A 26,471-nucleotide genomic window follows, 5' to 3' on the forward strand; every position below is an offset into this window, starting at 1 on the left:
TTGGTAATACTCATGAACAGAGGATTGTTTCATTCTTATCAACTTAAAAAATGAATGGCACTTACTAGGTGCTTATTAAATATTTTTGACTGACTAGCTAGAGATCATGCCATATGAGGACTGATTAAAGAAAAAAGGGATATTTAGCCTAGAGAACATATTTAAGATAGATATAAAAGCATCTAAAGGTTTTCCCCTGGAAGGGCAATGAGATTTGCTTGGTTTGTCCCAGAGGGCAGAATATGGAGCAATGCTATGGGGGCGAATTTAGGATAGATAATAGACACATTGAAAAGCTTTCTAACAGTAAGAAGCAGGGGAAGATAAAGAGTTCCTTTTCTTTGAAGAGGAATCCAAATGACTTTTTCAACAATGTTGTACTTATCCAAGTATGGCCTCCAAAGTATCATAGTGGATAAAGAGCTGGACTTGGAGTCAGTCTGATCTGAGATAAAATTTCATCCCAAACATTTACACCTAGTAAAGTGTTTTTGGATAAGCCATTTAAAACTTCTGTCTGTCTCAGTTTCTTCATCTGTAAAATGGAAATAATAATGGTGTCTCTCTCCCAAGGATGTAGTGAGAATAAAATGACAATATTTGTAAAGCACTAAGTAAATATATAGAATTTAGATGGCTTATGAGATAGATGCTCTTTAACTATAAAATTCATAATTCTGAGACATCAGGGATGGAGAGATGAGACAAGAATTTAGGTGCATCAGTTCATCCCTAACTACTTTTGTCTTTTGTAATGACTTAGAAAACATGAGCTCAGGCTCATGTTACCTAGTTCAAAGTGATGGACAGTTTGATGAGTTAGTTAGAAAAATAATAGAGGAGATGACTCATTCTGACTGTGATCTGATTAAACAGAAAAAACATCAGGTAAGTAAAAGAGAGAGAGGTCTTTCCAAACACAGCACAATGCTTTGTGACAAATTAGTATTCCAACTTAAGAGTAAAATAAATTAGAGATTAGAATAAGTAATCAAGAATATCAATACAGTGAGTTTATTTCCTACTTAAGGCCACAATCAGGTAATATTTAGTGATTCAAAATCTTTTATGCAATAAAATAAGAATGACAAAGAAAGTATAACATTTTTTAAAGTCAATCTTCCTTAAATGATACAATATACTTAAAACCATTTAAAAATAAAACAAAAACAAACATATAAGATCTTCCCAAATGTAAAACATGTACAAAGGTACCTTCTGCATTGGTTCCACCAAACCAATATCATACACCATAAATCCATCCACTCCAGCCTTAATTTCAAACAATTTGAGCCTAGAATTAATAAAGAAATTCATTGGTCATCTGTTTATATTCAGACTATTTTATTAGGTTGTCTTTTTTTTTTTTTTAAATAAAAACTTCCATTTGGAAAGTTTCATACTTGTTTTTCCTAAAGCTGTAAAAGCATCAAGTGACAGTTCCCTCATCCTGACCCATAGGATATTTGTAGTTCAATAGTACCTCAATTATCCAAATATAAGGAGAACTCAGAAATAAGCCAAGCAAAATAAGCCTTAGGGTCTTACAGTAGCTTAAACAAACCCATAACCACCACAGGTACAACCGTTTTAGTTTAGAATTGTGTGGAAAATTATGTTAGCGACTGAATGAATGAGTTGATCATAAGATTTTTTTTCCCTTCTAGCTCTTTACAGACTAACTACAGCAGATGGGTTATGAAGGTGAGAATGTAGAGAGAAGGAATTATTGCTCGAAGAAGTTGACCCTCAAGAAGCAGGAGAAGAGAAAGAATCATAGCAACAACCTGGGGACATTTAGTTTACAGGCAAACAAGGCTACATAGATCAATGTGAACAGGTCATCCAAAGAAAGAAAATCAAATGAGAGTCAGTATGTTCTAAGAAGGCAGGAAAGCCTGTACATATTTTTTAAGAATTTTCATTAAAAATGGTATGTTTTTTTTTAGAAAGATTAGCATTATTCGTTTCCATTGAGAGCAGAGAAATGAGATCATGAATTATCTGCTTGTTTGTTTGGTATTATTCCATTAATGAAAACAGAATAAATGAAAAAAAATAGGTAGAGACTGGAAAAAAAATGGTCAACTCTAAAAAACAGACCTTAGTTCTGATAGTTTTTGTGAGCATTTCTACATACTGTATGGTACAATACAAAAATACTGGGTGTATAGTCAGAAATCATGGCTATTTTGAATCTTGATTCTGCTGTTATCTTTGTGAACTTTTTTTTTTTTTTTTGCTGAAGCAATTGGGGTTAAGTGACTTGCTCAGGGTCACACAGCTAGGAAACATTAAATGTATGAGGTCAAATTTGAACTCAGGTCCTGACTTTAGGGCTGGTGCTCTATCCACTGCATCATCTAGCTGCCCCTTGTGAACTTTTTAAAACTACTTTTCTCTGGGCCTTATTTCTTTCATCTGTAAAATGAAAGGATTGAAACAGATTGTTAATATCATTAGACCATTGTGAAAATGTTAGGTTTGAAGTCAGGATCTGTATATTTTAATCACTCTGGGCCTCTTTCATTATCTGAAAAATGAGAGGATTGGGCTAGATAATCTCTAATGTATCTCCCAACTCTAAATCTATGCTCCAGTGATGATTCTGGTCTCTCAGTTTCAATCTCCAATGAAAGTGCAATTGAGAATTTGCTCTATAAGTCCTAAAAAGTTTTAAGATTTTCTTACCGTTTAACAGCTGCTAAGACAGACTGGTAGCTGTCACTGTTTTGGTCCTTTGGTAGTAACAAGGCAGCCATCCCTCCAGTTGCCAGAGCTCCTCGCCGGTGACATGTTTGCACCAGTAAATCCATATAACTCTTGAGGAAAAGTTTTTCCATGTTAACATACTTGCTCCTGTCTGGCAACAAGAATTCAGCTCGATGACCTGGTAGAAAAATGGGGTAAAAGAAGAAAAGGAGGTGAAAAGAGATACGAATCAAAATGTTCACTGTAAAATTTTCTGTACAAGTCTGCTTCATAAATCCTAATCCCAACCTTTTCAGAGTGAAAGCATGAACTGGATCGATTCTCACACTAAGAAAATAGGTATTTTAAAAAATGCTGAGAAATAGTCCCTTTCTGGCACAGTATTTTTCTTTCACGAATTCCATTCAAGAAACTTTTTAAAAAACCATCTATTACATTCAAGGAATTGTTTTAGACACTAGGGACACTAAAATTTTAAAATGACAGCTACACACTTCACAGAATTTACAATCGGTTATAGGAAGGAGTATAATGTATATAGATAAATATGATGCAAAATACCATGTAGCAAGGGCAAAAAAGAAATCTAAGAAAATCTGAGAAGGAAGAAATCACTTCCTACTGTAGCATAAGAGCAGAGGGCAGCATATGCTGTATACACTGAAGGCTCATGGAAGCCTTCACAGAGGAGGTGGTACCTAAGATGGATTTTTGGAAGAATGGGATTTCTACTGGCAGAGATGAAGGGAAGATGCTATTAGCGTTTGTGGAAAGAGATCAGAGAACATATTGGTTTGGCTGGAACATGGAGTCCATGAAGGAGAACAGTATCCTAAGTGAAGAGATGGCCCTACCTTGATTCCTACCTCCTCTAAAATCTTTTTCCTTTAAACCCTTCCTGTCAGTCTTGGCCCAGAAGAGATCTTCAGTTAATTAAATTAAGAAATTTAGTTTATCTTCTTTTCCTTTAAGAATCCCACTTGCCATTTCTGGTGACCACATTGCTTACCTTAGGTTTACTGAGAGTAGACACACTTTTAAGGTTGCTGTAAAAACAAACAAACAAACAAAAAACCCCCCAAAAATCTCTTTTGTTGTCAAAGACCATTTTTAAAAGTCTTTTTTTTTCTGTTAAAGGTCACTTTCTTCTCACCAAATTTGGAGACAAAAGAGGCAGAATAATCCCAGATGCCACAGTTCAAGCCAGCAGAATGGTCTTTCAGTTCATACAAAATCTCTTCCATCTCAAATGAGGCCAAAATGCTTTCTATTAACACAGTGGCTTTGATGGTACCGATGGGCATATTTAGCTGCAAAAAAATTAAGCAATTATGAAGAAATATAAAACACAAAAACTAAAAAATGATTTTCTTCAAAAAGCAACTCAGATGAGTTATAGACAAGAATACTATCTTGAAGAAAAATTGGGTGTATGGACTTACAGAAGAAGCATATTATGGATAGAGTTCTGAGGTAGGAATTGGGAGGACTTAGACCTAAATCTCTCTCCTCACACTCTAGTTATGTGATGCCAAGCAAGTCACTTAACTTCTGGGCCCTCAGACAACTACTTAGGACACATCTATTAGTCATGGTAGCTGAAAACACTCAGACATGTTCTTAGTGCAGAGTTTCTTTAAGATTGATAACAGAAGAAGTGTTTTAACATGCATCATTTCCTTGCATCTCTCTTGCATCCTGCCACACAGGAAATAACCCCTCCAGTGGAGCTGAAAGCTGTGTGAAGATTTAATTATCCTGAAGATGTTAGGCAGACAAGACTGGTTGAGATAAGACCTCAATGTCTGTGTAGAGCTCTGAAAGGCCAGAAGAATGGCCCTGATGGCTGGCCTGGTTCTCTTTTGTGGCACTGCTTTCCATACATTGACACAAAATCACCTAGTGTGTAGGTCCAAGCAGCTCATCTGACAGATTAATACACAGATATCTAAAGAAATAAGATGACTTGCCTGATGTCACAGTACCAGTGTAAGGACCAAAGCCCACATGACCTAATGCTTATTTCCTGTTATACAGCCAACCCTCTATATACATGTAACATTTGTAAGTCTCAGCAGAAATAATTGTTTTTCTTCATTTATTACTACAAACAGAATTTAAAAGGACCATTTTAAAACAACTTACCTTTTCCTGAGTCCAGACAAATATGTTATTCCACAGTCTGGCTTCCTGATAACTCTCTACCTGTGGCATAATAATATTATATATGAATTATTGTTGGTTGTACTACATTAGTAACTTCATTACACACTATCACTTGACTAAAGCATTTTATAGACAATAATTGTACATGTGTACTATGTTTTCTGAAGCACCTATATGGTCCTCACAACAACTCTGAAATAGATTAAGGAAAGAGCATGGGGTTTGACATCCAGAAAGGCAGGTTCAAACCCTGACTGACACCTTTCAAATCTGGAGATGCTGTCAACCTCACAGGTTTATTGGGAGGACAGAGCTTCACAAACTTAGTGTGAGTCCTTCTCCTTATTTTGAAAGATGAAGATCCTCAAGTCCAGAGAGTGGATGCACTCAACATTGTGCTGGGGACAAGGAGCAAAGCCAGGACTGTGAGTAAATCTGCAGCTTTTTCTTCTATATCAAAATAGTTAAAATAAGCTATTTTTACTTTTATTGGGCTTAGACAAAGTCTTGTGGAATTCCTGAATTTTTGCACTGATCTTGCTAAAAATTGCATACTGATTTTATTTAAAGTACTAGATGCTATCAAATGATCATCTTTTTTGTTTGTTTATTTTTTGTTTTGCTGAGGCAACTGGGATTAAGTGACTCATCCAGGGCCACATAGCCAGGAAGTTTAAGTGTCTGAGGCCAAATTTGAACTCAGGTCTTCCTAACTTCAGGGCTGGTTCTCTAACCACTGCATCACCTAGCTGCCCCTCAAATGATCATCTTAAGTCTGCAAGAAGCATATTAATTTACAAAATTAGCTTCTGACAATCTAAAATTAATTTTTATATGTTACTATTCATTATAGTATTATTTTGAACTTCTCTTCAATGGAGAAATCTCTTTACATAATTCTTTCCTCTATAAGATAAAGATCAAATTAATAAATCTGATAATAGGGAATAAAAAATTAAATTGGAGCTAACCAAGTTGATCTCTAAATCAACAGGTGTTTATTATCATTATTTTAAAAAATTATTATTTTCAAAACAATTGTTCATTAATAAATTCTATATTATCCCTTGATCCAGCCTTTTCCACCACTGAGAAAGCTCTGTGTGTGTGGGTATGTATCAATTATTTCTACATATACGTTCTATCAATGTATTTCTATATTAGTCAGAATAAGACAAATCTTAAGTTGCAAAAAATTCAGAATAAAAAAATAAAGAGAAAGTCTAGGAAGGAATGTCTCTTTTACTCTAAATAGCTTTGTTTTCATTGCCTTTTATATATACTGAAAGATGACAAGAGCCATGTTAAAAAGGAACAACTTAATGTATATTTTAAAGAAAATTTTAAAAAGTTTTTATTCTAATAGCATATTTTCCCAATTACATGGTTTTTAACTTTTGTTTTTGTAAGATAATGAGTTCCAAATTGTTTTTCCCTCTTTCACCCCCCACTTTTCTAGGCTAATATAGGTTATATGTCTAAATTCATTTTAAATCTATTTCCATATGAATCAAGTTAGAAAAGAAAAATCAGAATAAAAGGGAAAAGCCACAAGAAAGAAAAAAAAAAAATAACAAAGCAAAAGCAAAAAAAAAAAAAAAAAAGATGAAAGTAGAATGCTCAATCAATACAATGGGCTTAAAATTGTAAGGGTTGTGACAGATAGGTGACTACAAAAATTTTAATGCTCCAGTTTTATAAATTATAGAATTTTCATGCTGGAAGTAAGCATAGAGATCATCTTGCTCAAGTTCATTTCTAACCCCAGGATCTTTTGGCGAACTTTTGCTAATGGAAGGAGTATTAGATCTAGGCTCAGAGGTCCTGGATCTTTATTGTCCTGTGTGACAGTTGTTTAACCACCTTCCGCTTCAATTTTCTCACCTGCAAAATGAAGGGTTTGAATGAGATGACCTCTAAGGTCCTTTACAATTCCAATCTATAGTCATGCCTCCTCTCACACCTTGAACTCTGTTCTCTTCATGATCATTAGTCCCTGCCTTCCTTCTTTTCCTTTAAGTCTATCAGTGCTGTTCTGGCATTGGTTTTTCTCTCATAATATGATTAATACTGTGGTCAGCCAGTTCAAGTACGCTCTTTCCTCTCTCATAGAATCCTGTGTCTTGGTAACTTTATTTATCTGTTTCTACTCCTCTTCTGGCCCAAGTTAATCCTGCCACTTGTACTTTTGATCCCAAACCATTCTCTTTAATACCAAAACTTCAAAATCTGGCTGAACCCAATATCACTTTTCCTTTTCAATCTCTGTCTTTGCTTGCTTTGCCTCTCAGTTTACAAATGTGTTCAGATATGCCTTATCCTAAAATAACTTTTAAGGCCTTTCCCTTGATCCCATTACTGCCCCATTCTGTCACTTTAGCTCTTTTCCCCTATTTACTGCCAAACTAGTAGAAAAAATCATCTCCCTTCATTTCTTATACTTCCTGGCCTACTCATTGCTGAACCTCCTCCCCTTCCAATTCATCACACCCTCCAAAGAGGGATAAAACTAACTATTGATGTTCATTCCTTCCTATCCTATCACCTCAGTTTACTTCTGAAATATCCTGCCAATGAAACAACACTCTCTACAATCACTAATATCTCCCTTAGAGTGAAATTCAGCCTCTGACACCATTTATCAATAAACCCTAGTAACTATTTATTAGCTATAGAATGAATTGGCATTTAAAGCCTGTCACAAGCTTCCCCCACCCTATCTTTCCAGCCTTTTGTAGTTCTCTTCATGAATACTTGGACCAGTCAAACTGGCCTTTTTTACTGTTTCTCACACAACACTCCCTTTTTCCAGCTCTATGACTTTACATTGGCTGTCTCCCAAGTCTGGAATATATTTCCTCTAACACACCTCTTAGAATGCCTATCGCTGCAAAACTCACTCAAGCACTATCTCCCACATGAAATCTTTCCTGATACTCAACCCTGCCTTCCACCTTTTCCCATGATCTGTATTTAAGTATTTTGTATATAACTATATATGGACATGTTATCTCAGCTCACTTACACTGGAAATTCCTATAGGGCAGAAGCTAACCTCTAACTTAAGACTTTATTAATATTATTCTGATTCTCTTTCAATGCTGCTCATGAAAAACTTTTCAATAAAAAATTTTGGTTTACTTTTATTGAGTGGTTCAGAGAAACAATGTTGTAAAGATTACCTTTGAGAGATAAAAGAAGGGGCCACTTTCATTATCATATAAGATTTTCCCCACATGGAACATCAGCAGACCATAATCAAAGAGGGGTCCTGGAACTTGCTTTCCATTCACCTACCAAAAATTGCAAGAATAAAACTTCTGAGAAGAGGCAAGTCATAAGTGGTCCCATTATCAACCCTTTAATGATTTACATGGGAACAGGTCCAAGATTTCAAAGGTACTTCAACTGAATAAATAAAAATGCCTTATTTGCCTAACATAAAATACATCATTACGCTTATACACCAAAAGTATTACTACCATCATATTGTGTTCTACCATGTTCCAGGCTCTTGGTCTAAGCATTAGAACAGGGGCTTTGGATATGGGTGGGGCACCTAGAATGATAAAAAGAAAGTAATCCAAAGTAAGATAAATTTTCACAAATATATCCTGAAATATAAATAGCATATAAGAACAAAGCTAGAAATCCCAATAAATTCCCAATTTTAAGAACACTGGGAAATGAATGTAAACTGCTTGCATTTTTGTTTTTCTCCCCGGGTTATTTATACCTTCTGAATCCAATTCTCCCTGTGCAACAAGAGAACTGTTTGGTTCTGCACATATATATTGTATCTAGGATATACTGCAACTTATTTAACATGTAAAGGACTGCTTGCCATCTGGGGGAGGGGGTGGAAGGAGGGAGGGGGAAAATCAGAACAGAAGAGAGTACAAGGGATAATGTTGTAAAAAATTATCCTGGCATGGATTCTGTCAATAAAAAGTTATTAAAAAAAATTTCACTTCATTCTCCCTATGCGAAGTATCTATCCCATCTCCACTCTCCCTAATCAAATCCTACTTTTATATTCTTCAAGGCTCAGCTCAAGTATCACTTCAGCAGAGATTTTCTTGACCACTCCAACAACCCACAGTAGTGACATTTCAAGCTTATAAATAAACCCAGCACTTACTCCTTGTACCATGCATTTGGCATTCAATCATGTAGTACTTATGCCAACTTTTTGGTTAAAACTTAACTCTTGAATGATTTAACTTTTCAGATTTATAAATCTGATATCTTTAGGGACAAAGATCATTACTCTGTTTCCCCCCCCCCCCCCTACAATTTTTTGCTCAGTGTTTGGCACAGAACATATGCTCAAAACGTTATTACTGAATTTGATCTCACCTGGAAATTTATGGTGAACAGCTTGGACGACATTATAGATACCCTTAATTTGATTAAAGAAAGTTGGACAATTGCCATCATCGAAATCAACCTGATGGAAGAAATAAGCAAAATATTATTTTCTCACGATCTATAGAAGGCAGCCAGATAATGCTGTAGATTGAGTTTTGAGTCTGGAATGAAGAAGACTAGACTTTGAATCCAGCCTCAGACATTTACTAGCTGTGGGATCCTGGGCAAGTTAATTAACCTATTTTGCCTCAATTTCCTTAGCTATAAAGTGAGAATAATAGTAGCATTTACCTCCTAGGATTGTTGTAAGGATCAAATGAGAAAAAAATTGTAAAGCACTTAGAAAAGTACTTGGCACATAGTAAGCACTGTATAAATGTTTATTTTTATTATTAATTATTTATGTTTGCCGATTCTGCTTAGGCCTTGAGATATGGCTGCACGTAGGTGGGATCATCACCAATTCAGGGATCCCATCAGCTTCACAAGTTCAGGACCTGAAAATTACCAGTTCACGCAGGAGTACTGAGAATCTGGAAAGCTGATTCATTCTAAACAACTCATAAGATGGATTTATGCTAATTTACTAATTTCTCATGGGATACCAAATTGATAGCACATGTGGCATCATCACTGGTGCTCACTTCCTGGTGAATCATTTCAAACAGTAAAAAACTGACTACCTTAGCTAGAGTAATTCTGCAACAAGCTGAAAAACCTCCACGTGTCAATAGGGAGAATTTGAATATAAAATGTAATAGATTGATAGCTGTAAAAAAAACCAAAAACCACCTATCTTTAGTTTAAAAAAATTAACAATGAAAATGTTACATACTTTATATCCTTCTAGGAAACAAAGTTAGCAGTGAGAAGTAAAACTGCTCTAGATTCTTTAATTTATTCAATTAAATGACTTAAAAACATAAACTCAACCATTATGTAACATATCACAATTCCCATGCAATTTCTTGTTGAATAGATAACAGTGATAACACATAAGTAACATAAACTTAAAAATCTATCTACATATGTAATATTATGCTATAATGAACCGGAAGACTCTACATAATCCCATTGTACCTGAATGCCCTGTGCAGTGGATCCTAAGGCACTGAGGAATCGCTCAGTTTGGTAAGGTGCAGTATCACCAATATCCACCTGCCGGTTTTGTAGTCTCCTAGGAACAGGCAACACTTTCCATGATTTGTCTTTGCGAATATGGGACGTATGAGTAGAGAAATCTGGGAGGCCATTGGTTAGATCCAACTGAACTTTTCGAGCAATTCGCTGTTGTAGGATCTGTTCAACATAAAAATTTTTTAAAGTAACTTCCAAATACATTTAAACATCATTAATTATGCTAGTGTTTGATTTTTAAAATCTAAATAGCAAAGAAAGGAAAACCCCTCAAAATTCCCTTTATAAATTCTCAACAAAAGACAAGTGAGGGTAGCTAGTGATTCTCAAGCTTGTGGGTTTTATCTTGAAAATTCCACCTTGGTCTATTCTTCCCTGTTTCTCCTCCTTGTCTTTTCTCATTCCCTGAAAATGAATATGCTTATTAAATTTATTTGAAAAAAAAAAGTGTCAAAAAAAAAAAAAAACTGTTAACTGAAAAAAAAAAAAGTGAAATAAAAAACCAAAAGATAATAGGGTCATAGATTCAGAGCTGGAAGATAAGTTATCTGATCCAATTTCCTTGTTTGATAGATGAAGAAGCTGAGGTTCAAAGGATAACACTGATATATTTTAATCTTCAAATTAAAAATTCCTTATCAGAGATTGTTATAAAATGGATAGACCAAGATTTCTACAAAGTAGAAGGTATCTCTTTTTAAAAGTACTCATTAGTGTCTCATAAAAGACTGAAATTAAAAATGGGATCACTAAAGGCATGATGTAATTCTTTTCTTCTTTTTTTTCTTGTAAGACAATTGCCCAGAGTCACCCAGCTACTAAGTATTAAGTATCTGAGGCTGAGTTTAAACTAGGTCCTCCTGACTCCAGGGTTGGTACTCTATCCACTGCACTGTCTAGCTGCCCCACAACTGTGTATTTTCCAAAATAAAATATGGCCCAATTCCCTCCAATCCTGCGTCTATTTTCATTGCCCATTGGTAGCACCTGTATGAGATGTCAAATAGAACATTCTCAAGAGTACATTCTTTCTAGCTTTGCATAGCATTGTCTGGACAATATACATTTCTCATGTGCTTCTCCTGCTGCCCCCTTTCCCCTCCTGCAGATTAAACCAAATTCTTTCACTTGCTGAATAGTTCACTGGGGAAGTATTATAAAGTTTGGGGAGGCAATGAAGTTAACAAAATGTCATCTAGGAACAGCAATACTATTTGAATAACTTTATCATCAACAGAGAATCCAGATCATCTTTGGACTTACTTTAGCAAACATCTGCCTTTTTAACACTTCACTTGATATAAGTACTCTGTGAACTACTGAACATAATTTATCCTATTTGCTGCATTTACCTTGAAATTTATGTGATTCTGATGTACATGTAAGAAGGGTCCCTTCTCTGAAAAAAAGCTTTGAGGGCCATATTCTGCTCTGAGATAAATGCTTTCTTAAAATTCATATACAAGAAACACAACACTTCTTTACACTCCTGAGTCATTTCTTGGCTGTAGGCTATGGAACTGATTCCTGTTTCATGGAATGTACAGCTGCTGCCAACCTCACCCCTAAAACATAGCTCATTTCTCCTGCCAAAAGGATCAGAACATTGTTCAGACTTTATCAACTATGTTTTCAAATCATAGTCTATGAAGCAAATTTAAATCAGTGCCAAACAACCTTATCTACGTCCAGTTCAAAAGTGGAGACCAATTCAGCTAGAAAGCGAATAGCATCTTGGGTTAGGAGGGTGTTATATTCATCTTCCAAACCAAGAGGAGATAGGGCCAAGTCCACAGCTGCTACCTGAAAGAAAAATTATGAGCCAATTCCACAAGATGAATTAAAGAGACAAATTCAGAACAAAAAGTGAATTACAGCAGTCATAAAAATGCTCTATAAGCAAGTGAAAGTCAGATTACTGATTTTTCCTCAGTCTCCCCAAAAGCAGAATATGCTGTTTTCATATATATATTTTTAAAAGGTTATGTGTCATATAACATTTTTTATTTGTCTCATCTATTGTCATCCCACAATGTTCAGATGTGATTTCATGGACAGAGACCATGCATTTTGCAATGCTTAGCATGTAATTCATTGTGTTCACAAAATACTTAAATGATTATGGAGATGTGATGGGGCACTGACACTATCAGAAAATAATTCTTTAATTTAAAAAATATATACACATCTTCTATACCCTTAAGATCATCATTTTTTGGACCAAACCAGACACATGATTTTATCAGCTTCTTTTACCAGTGAATATCTGTATATTCTCTAAGACTAAAAAAAGTTTTTTCACCTTTCTGTGTGTCATGGATCCTTTTTCAGAATAATATTTTTGAGTGTATAAGATACAGGGGGTTAAAAAGGAAGCCAATTATGGAATCAAAACTACTTTTAAAAAACCAAACAAGTTAATGTCTAGTTTTAGAGAGCTGTTGCCTAGAGATATTTAAGAATTAAGTGTCTTGCACTTAGCTAGTATATGTCCGAGAGAGAAGTTGAACCCAGATTTTCCTGAATCTGGGGCTAATTCTCTATACATTGCATCTCCCTGCATCACTGATGATAATGCTGATACAAATAAAGCAGAACTGGCAAAAGAAGATGAAAAGGAAATGTAAGAGGTAAAGTTCGGCCCTAAAAATTCAACTAGACTACATTGCCATTTGAAGCTATTTTATATCTTGATGTTAAACCACAGAAAATAAAGTCAGCAAGTATTTATTAGGCCCTTGTGTGTTAAACACTCTTAAACAACATATTAAGAATATGAAAGAGAAAAAAAAAAATGGGTACATAGCCTGAAGGCATGGATATTTCTGTCAAGAGAACAAACATGAACTAAAAGTATTCCAGAAACACTACTCTAGATAGTCAAGTAAAGTGGTCAAAGAAACAAAATTCTTTTAATGTGGCAATTTCTGAAGTAGGACTCAAAAATGTGTGGGTTTGATCTTAAGAGATACACCAAATCTCAGAATTTTAAGGTCTTAGGAAGCTTCTAATTCAACTCCTGAGTGAATGAGAATCTCTTCTCTTCTACAATGTACCCAATGAATAGTTTTCCCCTTTGCTTGAAGACTTGTAGTAGAATGGAGTGAGGAGGTAGTTGAAATCCAGCTTGATCTCCTTGACCTCCTATAAATACCATATCCCTCTTTTGCCTTCATCTCAAAACCTACATCCTCTTCAAAGTCTTCTTCAGGACATCTCAACTCAGTCCACTCCCTATCTCCTCTAAAATTCTTGTTCATATTACTCATTTGGCACAAGAGATCTCATTTCAATTCAATAAGCATTTATGAAGTGCCTACTGTCTGCCAACCACTATGTTAAATGCTAAGGACGCAAAGATAGAAACAACACTCCCTGATGTCAAAGAAGTTATGTTCCATTTGGGGAAAACCACATTGTACCCTGATGATTAAATAAAGAGGAACAAGAGAGCTGTGAGAATTAGAATGTAAGCAGGTGGCCACCTGTGACTTTGCTCAGTGAGTGACATGTGGTATAAAGTAGACTATTCCCTAAGGAGACCAAGGACATGAAAATCGGCTGCCCTGGGCACATGGGTTTCCCTATTTTGCTGCCTTATTAGGTATGTGTGTGTGCCCCACTCTCCAATTCTCCATTCCATACTATCTATATTTGTGGGAGAATGTGGCTGAGAATTATGGCTGAATTGTTATGTTTTGATTATTCCTGCTTTTGTCTGTTTTGATTATTCCTGCTTTTGTCTCATAATAGCTAAGTGTTATGATTATTCCTGTTTCTATTATATCGTTTTATAAATGTTTCATGCAAATGTTAAGAACAACCATGTTTCATCAAAAAGAAGAAAAAGTCAAAAGCAAATGTTGCAAAACTAAAAAATAAGTACGATTCAAAGAGATGGGGAAAGACCCTTCCACCCCACCCTTTTGCAGAAATGTGAAGTCCACAAGTGTTGCCCCTTGTACATATTTACAGACTTTTTAAAAAGTACTGAATCCTTACAATTATTTCCCCCCTCATTCATACCAATTATCTCCTTATTTAATCTCCCTGACCAACTCTACATGTGTTTTCTTATGTCTCTTCTTGAGGCCAATCTTGACTTCTTGTCTTTTTCAAAATAGTCCCTACCCAATGTTTCCGAATCAACTCACATGAAGGAGCCTGAATACCAAGTCCAGGTTCTTTTCAGGTGATCAAGCTATGCAAGTGGTTAGAAGTTGTACCACTGCAACTGTAGGAAGTCATGACACATTTGTCATTCCTTCGCCATAACTAACAACTTAGTATAGCAATCCAATTTTCTTGACTGGGACACCTTCCACTGACCTGGACACAAATTCCTTGCTTGTTTGGATATCACAGATAAAGACTGATTCCCCCCCAGGGACTAGGGCTGCTCTTTAATCTAACTGGTGGTGACTGGCTGAGTAGGAGGTGTGAGAGGGATGGACTACAATTGGACAGAACTCTCCCCCACTCAGGGGAAGATAAGAGCTGTAGAAGCTGGTTTGACCTTTATACTCTGGGAATTGGATTACTCTTTCCACTGGTCTTCCAAAAAGTGGTGGGGTGGGGAAAAATCTGGAGAAGAAATTTCCTGTGGTGATAATAGTCACATACTGCACAAGTATTTCTAGATAGATACTCTAACTCCCAAATTAGATTTTAAGGTTCCTGAGAGAAGATAACAGGTCCCTTGTCTTTTGACTTTAATCCCTAGCAGTTTCTGAACTGTCAGTTAAATTGTGCTGACCACTGATTAAGTATGAGGCTGTTCTTTACAAAAAAAAAAAAAAAAAGTATGAGTCTGTTTTGCGGCACTTGGCATTGGTATTTTATATATAGATATATTATATATGCACATATACATATATATATGCTGCATTTAATATCAAAGTCTATTTAATGTAAAAGATATTGTGGGATAATTACCCATGACTTAAGGATAATTGTTCCTATTATATTAAGTGTGAATGTTGTTATAATGTGCATTTCAGTTGTTAAATGTAATTCCAAATAATGTTCCCACCTTCCTTCTAAGCAAAAATTGAAAAAAAATTAAAGATTTTATTACTATTCTCCTTTCCCCTAAGGAAATAGAAATTCTATTGTATTATATAAAAGTCAACATATATTTTCTTCTGTTTTATACAATGATATTATCTGCAGTTATTGACACAAAGTTAGAATGAAAAGTAATCAGAAGTTCTCATCTTAGCTGAGCAAATTATTCTGCCTGTCCATTAGAGGAAACAGTTTTAAAAGACATTTCTTGAATTTATTCAACTTAAAATGTCTTCATAGCAATCATAAAATATTTTTTATATGAGGCTCAAATCTTGGTTTTAGTACTATATTTATAAAATTTTACTATCTGAATTCTAGGTCATTAGCAAACATTAACAAACGGGTACTAGTTCACATTTGCATAAACTAAATCCACACAAACTTTATTTTAATGTTTTATAATTCTTACATCACTGTTATTTCCAATAATCCTGTCCCTTTTCTTTGCCCACAGAACTCTCCCTCTCATAACAAAAACAATTAGACTGACATCAGTTTGTTATGTCTGGTAGCATGAGCAACATTCTGCATCCATATCCTATCATTTCTTTTATGAGAAGAGAGAAATACAAATTTCATTAGTCCTCTAAATTTGTTGGTCATTACATTAATTTGATTTATGATAAAAATTCTGATTATAATTAAATTGATTTAGGATTTTGAGATATCTTTATTGTTTTCTTGGTGCTGCTTTTGCTGTTTAATATCAGTCTTTATGGATATTCCCAAAATCCTATGAATTCCTTATATTTGATTCTTCCCCTTTATTTTAATTATGCTTTTCATCTGAATATCAAAGTTATTACCAGAATTATTGTTTCTCTGCTATCCCCTATGTTTTAAAAGATAGCAGCTGTTTAAAAAGTCACATGGTTTATGTAAAATTCTATACTTCCATTCCTACCATTTCTACAGTGAAATGAGGGAGATGAATTTCTTCTGTATTCTTTCTGGCCAATACTGGCCATTATCTATATATACCATTTAGCATCATTTTAAGTGTTTTCATTTACACTGCTGTGGTGATTATGTATACCATTTTTTTTTTTTTTTGGTTCTGCTTATTTTACTCTAAATCACTTCATATACATCTTCTCATTTTTCTCTGAATTCCTTAAATCCCTCATTTCTTAAAAATTATATTTATATACCACAATTTGCTCAGTGAGTTCCCAGTCATTGATTACTTAATTTACAATTCCTTGCTACCATAAAAAGTTGTTTTAAATACTTTGATAAATATTGTGCCTTGTTGTCTTATACTTCCTTGAGAAATATGTTCAGTGGGAATAATAATAAATCAATGACTGCTGTCACTTTTCTTATAACCTCTAATTATTTTTGAGAATGGTTAGGCCAATTCATGGCTCCACAACTCCCTGATGTACCTGTTTTCTCACAGTCCCATCAGCATTTAGGACTTATTATTACTGTCTTTTTTCATCTTTGCCAATTTAATGGTTATAAAATGAAACTTGTTTATTTTGATTTGTTTTTCTTTGGTTGTTGATAATTTACATTTTATGAAAACTTTTTGTTGCCAGGTATGGTGACATATCTGTAATTTCTACTTTTAAGGAGGCTAAGATTAGTGGATCTTGAAATGGGGAATTCTAAGCTGCAGTGAACTAAACTGATCAAGTGATTGTACTGAACCTGTCCCAATGATGGGTGAGCCCTGTTGTAAGGGGAAAGAGAGGAGCCTGCCTGCTTCAGAATGTGTGAACTGGCTCAGGATGGAAATAGAGCAGGTCAAATTCCCTATGGTGATCAGCTATGGGAGTGGGCCTGTGAGTAACTGTTATACTTCTAGCCTAGGTGAGAGAAAGAAAAGGAAGAAAAAGGCAAAGGGGAAGGGGAAAAGGAAGGGACATAAAAATGAAATTATTTTCTCAGTCTTGCCCTACTTCCCCATCCTCCCCCTTCACTGAACACCTCTCTTCTTTCAAGAAATACCTCAAGTCCCATTCTCTAAATGAAGCTTCTCCTGAGGTTCCCAATGACTAATGCTCTTCTCTAATTACCTTGTATTTATTTGTAATTATTGTCTTTACTTTGTATATACACATATAATTACTTTTTTGTCTTCCTCATTAGAATGTAAGCTTCTTAAGAGTAGTGTGAAGTCAATATTTTTTGGTCAAGTTCTTTCAACATACCTCTCTACAACAACTTAAATTTACTGAACCAAATTGTAAGTGGAAAACCAACAAGAAATCACAGTCATTTTTCTACCCTAAGGCTATGTAGGAAGATAGTTGTGGTCGCTGGGGTGGGAGCTGACTGAGATCACAGTATGGCAGAAGTAGCACCAATTTGGGGCTGTAGTGGTAGTCAATGAATAATACCCAGGAACAGAAAGGGGATTGAACTCTTAGTCAGAATGAGATCCCAGGCCATAGAATTGGGTGCTATTTGGCAGTTCTGTTATCCAATACTCAAATTTTTAAAAGAACAAAAGATGATATCCTTTTTTCTTAAATGCAGGAATCAAAATCAGATTAACTGATTCTATTATTCCTGGCATTGCCTGCTATTCATCAAAGGCATATTTTAGCTAAATTATACCACTGATAACTTGTATTTAGTTATAGGAACTATTGTAATGCAGCCCTTCTACCACAATTAAATTTCAAAGTAATTTAATTACAGCAATGCATAAAGCTTTTATATATTTAAAATGATAAACATTAAGACATTAGCACAGATTAATTACAGAGACAAGTTATGAAAAAAAGGAGAAAATTTTCTTCCTAAAGATTTTTAAGCTTAAAAAATTGTTAGTCAAATCAAAGTGAAAAGTGAAATAACAAAGTTAAAGCAAACTGATTCTGTTTTAATTTCTCAGTAGTAGCACTTGTCCTACAAATGTTTAATTTCCTTATGGAAAGTAAATTCAGAAGTCTTGTTTTACTCACAGTCATTTCCAAAAATATTCACAAAGTGTAACCTGAGCCACCACAACAGTGTCCAAGTCTGAAAGGGAAGAGCTGAATATGAAAACTGTGCTAAATCACTAGAGTTTATCTTTCAATGTTTAACAGTGGTGCTGAATCAAGACTTTGAACCTTCACTTTCTGGTAATTTCCCAAGCCCATTTCTTCACTTGTTTTTCTTTTTCCTTCTATAATTTTCTTCTAATTCGAGTAATCTCTATAGTCTTTCAGGATCAACAACAATAAATTATAAAAGGACACAGGTGCAGAATTCAATTAATTACAATATTATTATTAATAAATTTTTAAAAGGTTTGCAAAGTACTTTACAAATATTTGATCCTCATAACTATTGAGGGATGTAAGTTCTACTATTATATTCATTTGATAGATGAAGAAATTGAGAGTATGAAGGGTTAAATGACTAGCCCAAACAGAATGACACAATTAGTAAACGTTTAAGGCCATATTTGAACTCTTTATTCCAGGTCCAGCACTCTATCCACTGTACTATATTAATATTACAATAATAGTCATTGGTCATATTTCACTCTCTACCTTATTCACCTCTTTTATTTTTCTCTTTGTGCTCCCATAAATGACTCGCATTTCCTTTCTGGTGTACATGTTTTATTCCCTGCTCAAAAACGAACGCTCCCTGAAGACAGGTGCTATTATGTTTTTTGCCCCAATATCAATAGCACTTAATATAGGATTTGACATAGAGTAAGCCCTTTAATAGATAGGTGTGGAACTGAATTTAATTTCTCACTTCATTATTTCACTTTTCCTACTCTGGCCTTTTCCTATGCACTAAGCTGGCAATCTTGATACTAGCATTCATAGGTATGATTTTTGTCTCCTCAGTAAACTTTGGGGTTTAGAAGATTCCTAACCTCTGTTTTCTCTTCCTCTCTGGAAACAATTTTTAAAAAATCCTAATTCCAACTCTATAATAAGTTGATAAACAGATAACTACTAACAATCAATAACAAATTCTCATGGAGATCCTTTGATATCCCTCCTCCAAGTTTCAACAGCAAAGCAAGGAAACTCCAACATAACATAATGGGAATCAAAAGCAGCTTTTAACCAGACAACAAAACTGCAGCTTTAGTCATATCTGAGGAGCATTTCAAGTTATTACTTTTATTTTTTATTTCCTGTTTAACAAATTTATTCTACTTTCAACCATGATACCAAATGTATTTAATTTTATTGATATCTTTTGTTTTAACATAATCTCCATCTCAATATTTTGATATTTTGGGCAGTCTAAAAGTCATTTCTTATAATAAATAAAAAGGAACAAAAAAGCAATTCAACAAACACAACTAACACATCAACCAAGTCTTATAATATTTGCAATATGTCATATCTAAAATGTCTGAACTTGAAGGGTGAAGAGAGGTGAATTTTCTCAATTCTTCTCAAGTGACAGATTTAGGCATTAAATTATTCTTGTTTGCTCTTCTTTCCATAAATGTTATGAATGAGAAACAACTTTTGCTTATGATAGCTCATTTTTTCCTACTGTTAAAAATTTATATTTTATTCTGCCCCAGTTATATATAAAAACAATTTTCAACATTAATTTTAAAAACTGAGTTTAAAATTCTCCCATCCCTTTTCTGCCCCCTCATTGAAAAGGCAAGAAATCTGATAGGGTTATATATGTGTAATCATGGAAAACATATTTCCATATTAGTCATGTGGTAAAAGAAAACACAGTCCAAAATAAAAACCCAAGAAAAATAAAAGTTTTTTTTTTTTGTTTTTTTTAAGGATGCTTCAATCTGTAATCAGATTCTATCAGTTCTTTCTCTGGGGATGGGTAGCATTTTTTTTACATGTTAAGGGCCTTAGAATTATCTTGGATCATTATATTGCTTAGAAAAGGGTTTCTTATAGTTTTTCCACTCATCCTTTTCAGTTGAGAAATATTTATGTAACCTTGGACATATACGTATATAAAATAGGTACACAAATGAACCATTTACTGATAATCATAATTTCACAACCTCCACATTTAATTACATGGTTCCCATATGGAACTGGGACCCTAGTGTAAGAAGTTTGGGCTTAAATAACTAAGTCATTCACAAATGATCACTTTACAATATTGCTGTTACTGTGTACAATGTTCTCCTGGTTCTACTCACTTCATTATACATCATCAAAATGTTAAATCTCTCTAGGTTTTTCTGAGAGCATCTATCTCATCATTTCTTATATCACTAAAGTATTCCATCATAATCATATCCATAAATTGTTCCATTATTCCTTTACTGAGGGGCATTCCCTCAATTTGCAATTGTTTGCCACCAGAAAAGAGCTGCTATAAATAGTTGTGCATAGTTTCAAATTGCTCTACATAATGGCTGAGCTGGTTCACAATTCCACCAATAATGTTTTAGTGTCTCAATTTTTCCTATATCCCCTCCAAAATCTATCATTCTTCTTTTCTGTCTTATTAGCCACTCTTAATAGGTGTGAGGTATACTTTAATACTGTTTTAATTTGCATTTTCCCAATCAGTAGTGAATTTTTCATATTTCTGATTACTTCATCTGAAAACTATTTTTTTAATCATTTGTCAGTTGAAGAATATTTTTATTTTCATAAATATGATTCATTTCTCTATGAGAAATGAGGCCTTTATCAACTTTTTTCAAAAGTGTTTTACTTCTGAGTCTTGCCTCCCCCAATCCACTCTTTTTATGACCATCCCCTCCCTTATTCCTTTTCCCTCTTACTTTCCTATAGGATAATACTGATTTCCATACCCAACTGTGTGTATACGTGATTACTTCTTTGAACCAATTCTGATGAGAGATTCAAGCATTTTCTGCTACCTCTTCTATATTTCTCTTCACTATAATAGTTCTTTCTTGCCTCTTTTATGTGAGAAAACTTACTTCATTCTACCTTTCCCTTTCTCCCAGGACATTCTTTGTTTTCACCCTTAATTTTATTTTTAAAGATGTCATCTTTATATATGCAACTTACACCTGTGCCCTTCATCTATATATCTATATATATAAATATACACTCCAACTGCTCTAATAATGAGAAAGTTCTTATGAATTACAAGTATCATCTTCCCATGCAGGAATGTAAACAGTTTGACTTTATTAAGTCCTTTATGATTTCCCTTTCCTGTTTACCTTTTTATGCTTTTTGTTTTGAGTTATATTTGGAAGTCAAATTTTCTATTCAACTCTGGTCTTTTTTTTTTTTTTTTAATCAGGAATGATTGAAAATCCTTTATTTTATTGAATGCCTATTTTTTTCCCTTGAAGGATTATACCCAGTTTTGCTGGGGAAGTGATTCTTAGTTGCAATCCTAGCTCCTCTGCCCTCCAGAACATATTCCAAGCCCTCTATTCCTTGAATGTAGACATTGCTAAATCTTGTGTTACCTTATAGCTTCGTGATACTTGAATTGTTTCTGGCTGCTTCCAGTATTTTATTCTTAATCTGGGAACTCTGGAATTTAGTTCTGATATTAATAGGAGTTTTCATTTTGAGATCTCTTTCAGGAGGTGATCGGTGGAGTCTTTCCATTTCTATTTTCCCCTCTCATTCTACAATTATCAGGGCACTTTTCCTTAATTTCTTTTCTTTTCTTTTTTGCTGAGGCAATTGGGGTTAAGTGACTTGACTTGCACAGGGTCACACAGCCAGGAAGTATTAAGTGTCTGAGGCCAGATTTGAACTCTGGTCCTCCTGACTTCAGGGCAGGTGCTCTATCCACTACACCAACTAGCTGCCCCCTTAATTTCTTAAATTTGTCTAAGCTTTTTTTTTTTTATCACGATTTCCTGAAGATCAGGAAATCTAATAATCTTTAAATTATTTCTCCTAGATCTGTTTTTCAAATTAATTTCTTTTAACAAGTTATTTCACATTTTTATTCCTTTCATTCTTTTGGGTTTTGTTTCTTGATGTTTCATAGCATCATTACCTTTCACTTGCTTAATTCTCTTTTTTAAGGAATGATTTCCTTAAGTGAGATTTCGTATCTCCTCTTCCATTTGTTTTATTTTTTAATTCTATTTTTTTAACGAGTTCTTTTCTTAAATGATTTTTATGTTTCTTTTTCCATTTGACCAATTCTGCTTTTAAATGCATTCTTCTCCTCATTGGATTTTTAAAAAATTTCTTTTACCATTTGGTCTATTCTATTTTTTAAGGTGTTAATTTCTTCAAATTTTTTTGGTTTTTTACTGCATTAACTTTTTTCATAATTTTCCTGCATCACTCCGATTTCTCTTTCCAATTTTCCACTTTTCTTACTTGATTTAAAAAAAAAAATTTTTTTTTGAGTTTTTCCATGGCTTAAGACCAATTGGTATTTTTTCTTGGAGGCTTTGATTATAGGAAATTTGACTTTGCTGTCTCCTTCTGAGTGTGTTTTGAACTTTGTTGTCACCATATTAACTTTATATGGTTAGAATTGTTTTCTATTCATTTTCCTAGTCTATTTCTTGCTTTTAAACTCTTTGTTAAAGTGGGGCTCTCCTTCCAGGGTAAAGGGTGTACTAACCCAAGCTTCAGAAGTTTTGTGCAGCTGTTTTCAAAGATACTTTAACGGAGCTGTAAGATTTTGGTTAAGGTAGAATGGCCTAATTAGAGATATATGTTTACTACTCCTGACCTGTACTTTGATCACAAGCACTCTTTTCTGCCTGGAAACTGTGATAAGGTTCTCTGTTCCATTTCTGCCACAAACTCTGATGTGCCATCCAGGACTACAACCTGGATTTTGAATACAGACAAAGCAAGAGTCCCCAGTATCAATAGAGATCCCTAAAATCTCCTTCTGACCAATTATTTTTATACCATCAACTCTTTAGTACTTGTGGGCTGAGGGACCTGGTCTGTGCTGGGAATAGCCTATACTGGATTGTGCTCCACTCATCCTGATACAATAGCTCTTTCCTGATAAATTTATAAAGTTGTCTTGCGCTAGAAAATTATTTCACCTCATCCAGAATTTGTTTTAAAGCATCATTTAAAGGTCTTTAGAGGAGTCTGGGGGACAGCTCAGGCACGTCCCTATCTTCTCTCTGTCATCTTGGCTTTCCTCCCTGGAAGGTCATTTCTAATCTCAGCTTAGACACTAATTAGTTGTGTGATCTTATGTGCAGTTCATGCTGCAGTTTCTTCATTTATAAAATGGGGGAGGAGAGAGTTGGACTACATAACTCCAAGCTCCTTTCCAATCCTATAAAAATTTATCAAAGCACTTTCTATCATTAGCAACAACAACAACAAAAAAAAAAAAGGTGAAAATGAAGGGACAGAAAAATAAACAAAAACACTAAACTATTTTTCCTTTTTCATCTATAGAATAAATTGAAATTAAAGTTATAGATACATCATAGTCCTAGTATCATATGTCCACTAGAACCATTCATACTTCTGAGTTAGGCAGGGCCTCCTTCACTATAAAAAATAATTAAACCAATAAGCAATGTTTTTCCTTCTTGTGTTCTGTTCATTTCTATGGTGTCTGACTCTCTGAGACTCCATCATCTTGATTTGTTGGCAAGAGATGCTGGAGGGGTCCACATTTCCTTCTCCAGTTCATTTTCCAGATGAGGAAACTGAGGCAGACTGGTGAAGTGACTTGCCCTTGGTCACTGGAAGTATTTGAGGCTGGATTTGAAGTCAGGAAAATGATTCTTCCTGAGGCCAGGCCTAGAGCTCTATGCATTGTGGCACCACCTAGCTGTGGGTTCATTTAACTTCATATGGTTAAACAAACTCAACAACATAAAAATCAACTTCAGTTATTTTGGAAATTTCTGTTACATCAAGGTGAAAAGCTTTAGGATCATTCACAACAGACCCTAATCCATAGAAGCATAGTACTGCTGTTGAGAAAGTGATTATAGTTACTTAGTGCTACCTTGATGTAGGACCAGTGCTATATAAATAAGAGGAATGGCCTATGGGTTAGAGCATTAGAAGGAGAAAAGGATACTGTACTGGTTCATTCCTGGTTTTCCATCAGCTCATCAATGGAAAGTAGGCATTCTGTTTATCATGCAGAGAATGATATTTGTGAACTACTTCATTTGATTAACAAAGATTTTTTTAGACTATGTCTTGAACTTTTGAATTGCAGTAAGTTAAGTAACTTCTATAAGTAAAAAGCACTAATATCTGAAACCAGATATGACACAAATCTAGATTCAATACTGGAAAATATTTCTATATTTATATTCAAAGATGACAAAAAAAGACACAAGCAAACCTTTGGAACTTAGAAATCAATAAACAAAAGATAAAAACTTAAAAGAAGTACTGAGACTACCACTGTGATTATTGGCAAAGTCCTTCCAAATAGATTCTTATATTAAGAGAGTCTGGTAGAAAAAGCATTGGATGTGGAGAAAGATCTGGGTTTACACACTAACTTTGACAACAGGTACACGATCTTGGGAATCAGTTTCCTTAACTATAAAATGGGGAAAATAATACTTGTACTACTCCACAGGATTGTGGAAAATGCAAAATGATATATAAATATGAACTATCATTGCTATTTTATGAGGAAGTATACTTCTTTATTATAAAGAAGTCCTGACTGTATGCATTTGTAATTTACATGCTAAAATTTTGAACAGAAAGGAAATTATGAATATAGTGACAGGCATATGTTGTAGAGACGTTTTAAATTTTTACTTACTTTAAAATTTTTAACAACTCTTAATTAGAATCCAAAAGATTTAAGATTTTTCGAATGCCAACTATATGCTACTGTATTTCTGATTTCCTTTTGGTTAAGTGTTTCATTGTAAAAGATCATAAACATATATGTTTCTTCCTAAGAAAGGGAAATATTGATGCTAACATGCTAAAATAGTAATGGTTCATATCTTGTTTGTCCTTCAGTCTCAAAGAGGATCATGACATGCAACATTCCTCAAGAAATTAAAAAAAAAAACTTTCATTTATTAAGATAATAAACAAGTTTTACTAAGGAAAAATTAACTCCTAGATTATATTTACAAAACATCCCCCAAAAGGATTAATTTTACAACAGTTATGAACTTTTGAGTTTTAAAAGTTGGAAATTTGCAATATACTGAGACAGTCAAATTGAACTAGAAGTCTTGTTTTGTGCAAGAACATGTTTTAGGAAGGCATTATAGTGTCACGTAAAGATGGCTACATATGGAATTAGGGGAACTGGATTTCTATAATGTCTCTGAAAACTTGCTTCGTGGCTAAGTCTTTGAACCATAGTTTCTTCATCTCAACAGTGAAGAGATGGACTGAAGTGGCATCTCCAAGTTGTGTTAATTTTGAAGTATCATATTGTTGTAGAATTTAAACAAATTTTAAGTGATTATTTACAAGATCTGTTTTTTTTCTAAAAAATTGCTTGAATCACAAAATTACAGGTTTTCCATTAACCATGTCCACTGGGAAGACTTCTTCAAATTTTCATCAGTTCCTTATATGAATGTATATTAAAACATAAATGTTTATCACAAAGTTTTTTACTTTTTGTTTTAGCCCACAGATTCTATATTGTATGTATACCCCTCAGACAATTAATATAAGCAAGAAAAAATCATTATTTAAAAAATTCATAATAATTTTAAAAATGGAACTGAAGTATGCTTCCAATGATTCTAGAATAGCTGAAGAAGTTACAGCAAATGAATTTAATGGGGTATCATTACACTGAAAGTAAGCAGTATCTTTGCTAAGAAAACCCAAAATGAGGTCAGAGAGAATTGGACACAAATGAAACTACTGAAGAACAACAACAGGTCTAACCACATTACTATCCAACACAGAAAGATTCAGAAACTTCCAGCTCTAGTATAAAATACAAATGCCTCTGGTTGGATATGTAAAAGCACATCAAAATAATTGGAGTTCAAAAAATGTTATATCTTTGATAATCATAATTTTCTCAAATTCTTAAATTTATCACAAAAATAATGCATGCATAATAATCTCTTAAAATTTAAACTTTTCTTTTTATTCATTTTAATTCTCTCATTTTTGGTAACTTGAGATTTGTTTTTAAGCAAATGTAGCATTTATAATTTT

The 26,471-nt window shown here is 34.1% G+C and overlaps 1 protein-coding gene across 3 annotated transcripts in view; it reads right to left on the bottom strand.

The window, feature by feature from the left end:
• Positions 1 to 18,455, bottom strand: part of LOC127540564 (malate synthase-like) — a 53,505-nt gene extending 35,050 nt beyond the window's left edge. For 2 of the 3 annotated variants that reach the window (XR_007948225.1, XM_051965334.1), the window contains exons 1-10: positions 18,375 to 18,455; positions 12,064 to 12,189; positions 10,330 to 10,548; positions 9,238 to 9,328; positions 8,361 to 8,437; positions 8,061 to 8,171; positions 4,858 to 4,917; positions 3,866 to 4,022; positions 2,692 to 2,890; positions 1,216 to 1,294 (exon numbers count right to left, since the gene is read on the bottom strand). Coding sequence is in view for 2 of the 3 variants with exons in the window: in XM_051965334.1 (XP_051821294.1) it covers positions 1,216 to 1,294; positions 2,692 to 2,890; positions 3,866 to 4,022; positions 4,858 to 4,917; positions 8,061 to 8,171; positions 8,361 to 8,437; positions 9,238 to 9,328; positions 10,330 to 10,548; positions 12,064 to 12,189; positions 18,375 to 18,380 (1,125 nt within the window). In the remaining variant the exon portion in view is untranslated. The remainder of the gene's footprint in view (positions 1 to 1,215; positions 1,295 to 2,691; positions 2,891 to 3,865; positions 4,023 to 4,857; positions 4,918 to 8,060; positions 8,172 to 8,360; positions 8,438 to 9,237; positions 9,329 to 10,329; positions 10,549 to 12,063; positions 12,190 to 18,374) is intronic. The other variant, XM_051965333.1, reaches the window with a different exon arrangement.
• Positions 18,456 to 26,471: the final 8,016 nt, after the last annotated feature.

This window comes from Antechinus flavipes, chromosome 6 (genome assembly GCF_016432865.1).
Source record: "Antechinus flavipes isolate AdamAnt ecotype Samford, QLD, Australia chromosome 6, AdamAnt_v2, whole genome shotgun sequence".
In the NCBI taxonomy this organism is placed as follows: domain Eukaryota; kingdom Metazoa; phylum Chordata; class Mammalia; order Dasyuromorphia; family Dasyuridae; genus Antechinus; species Antechinus flavipes.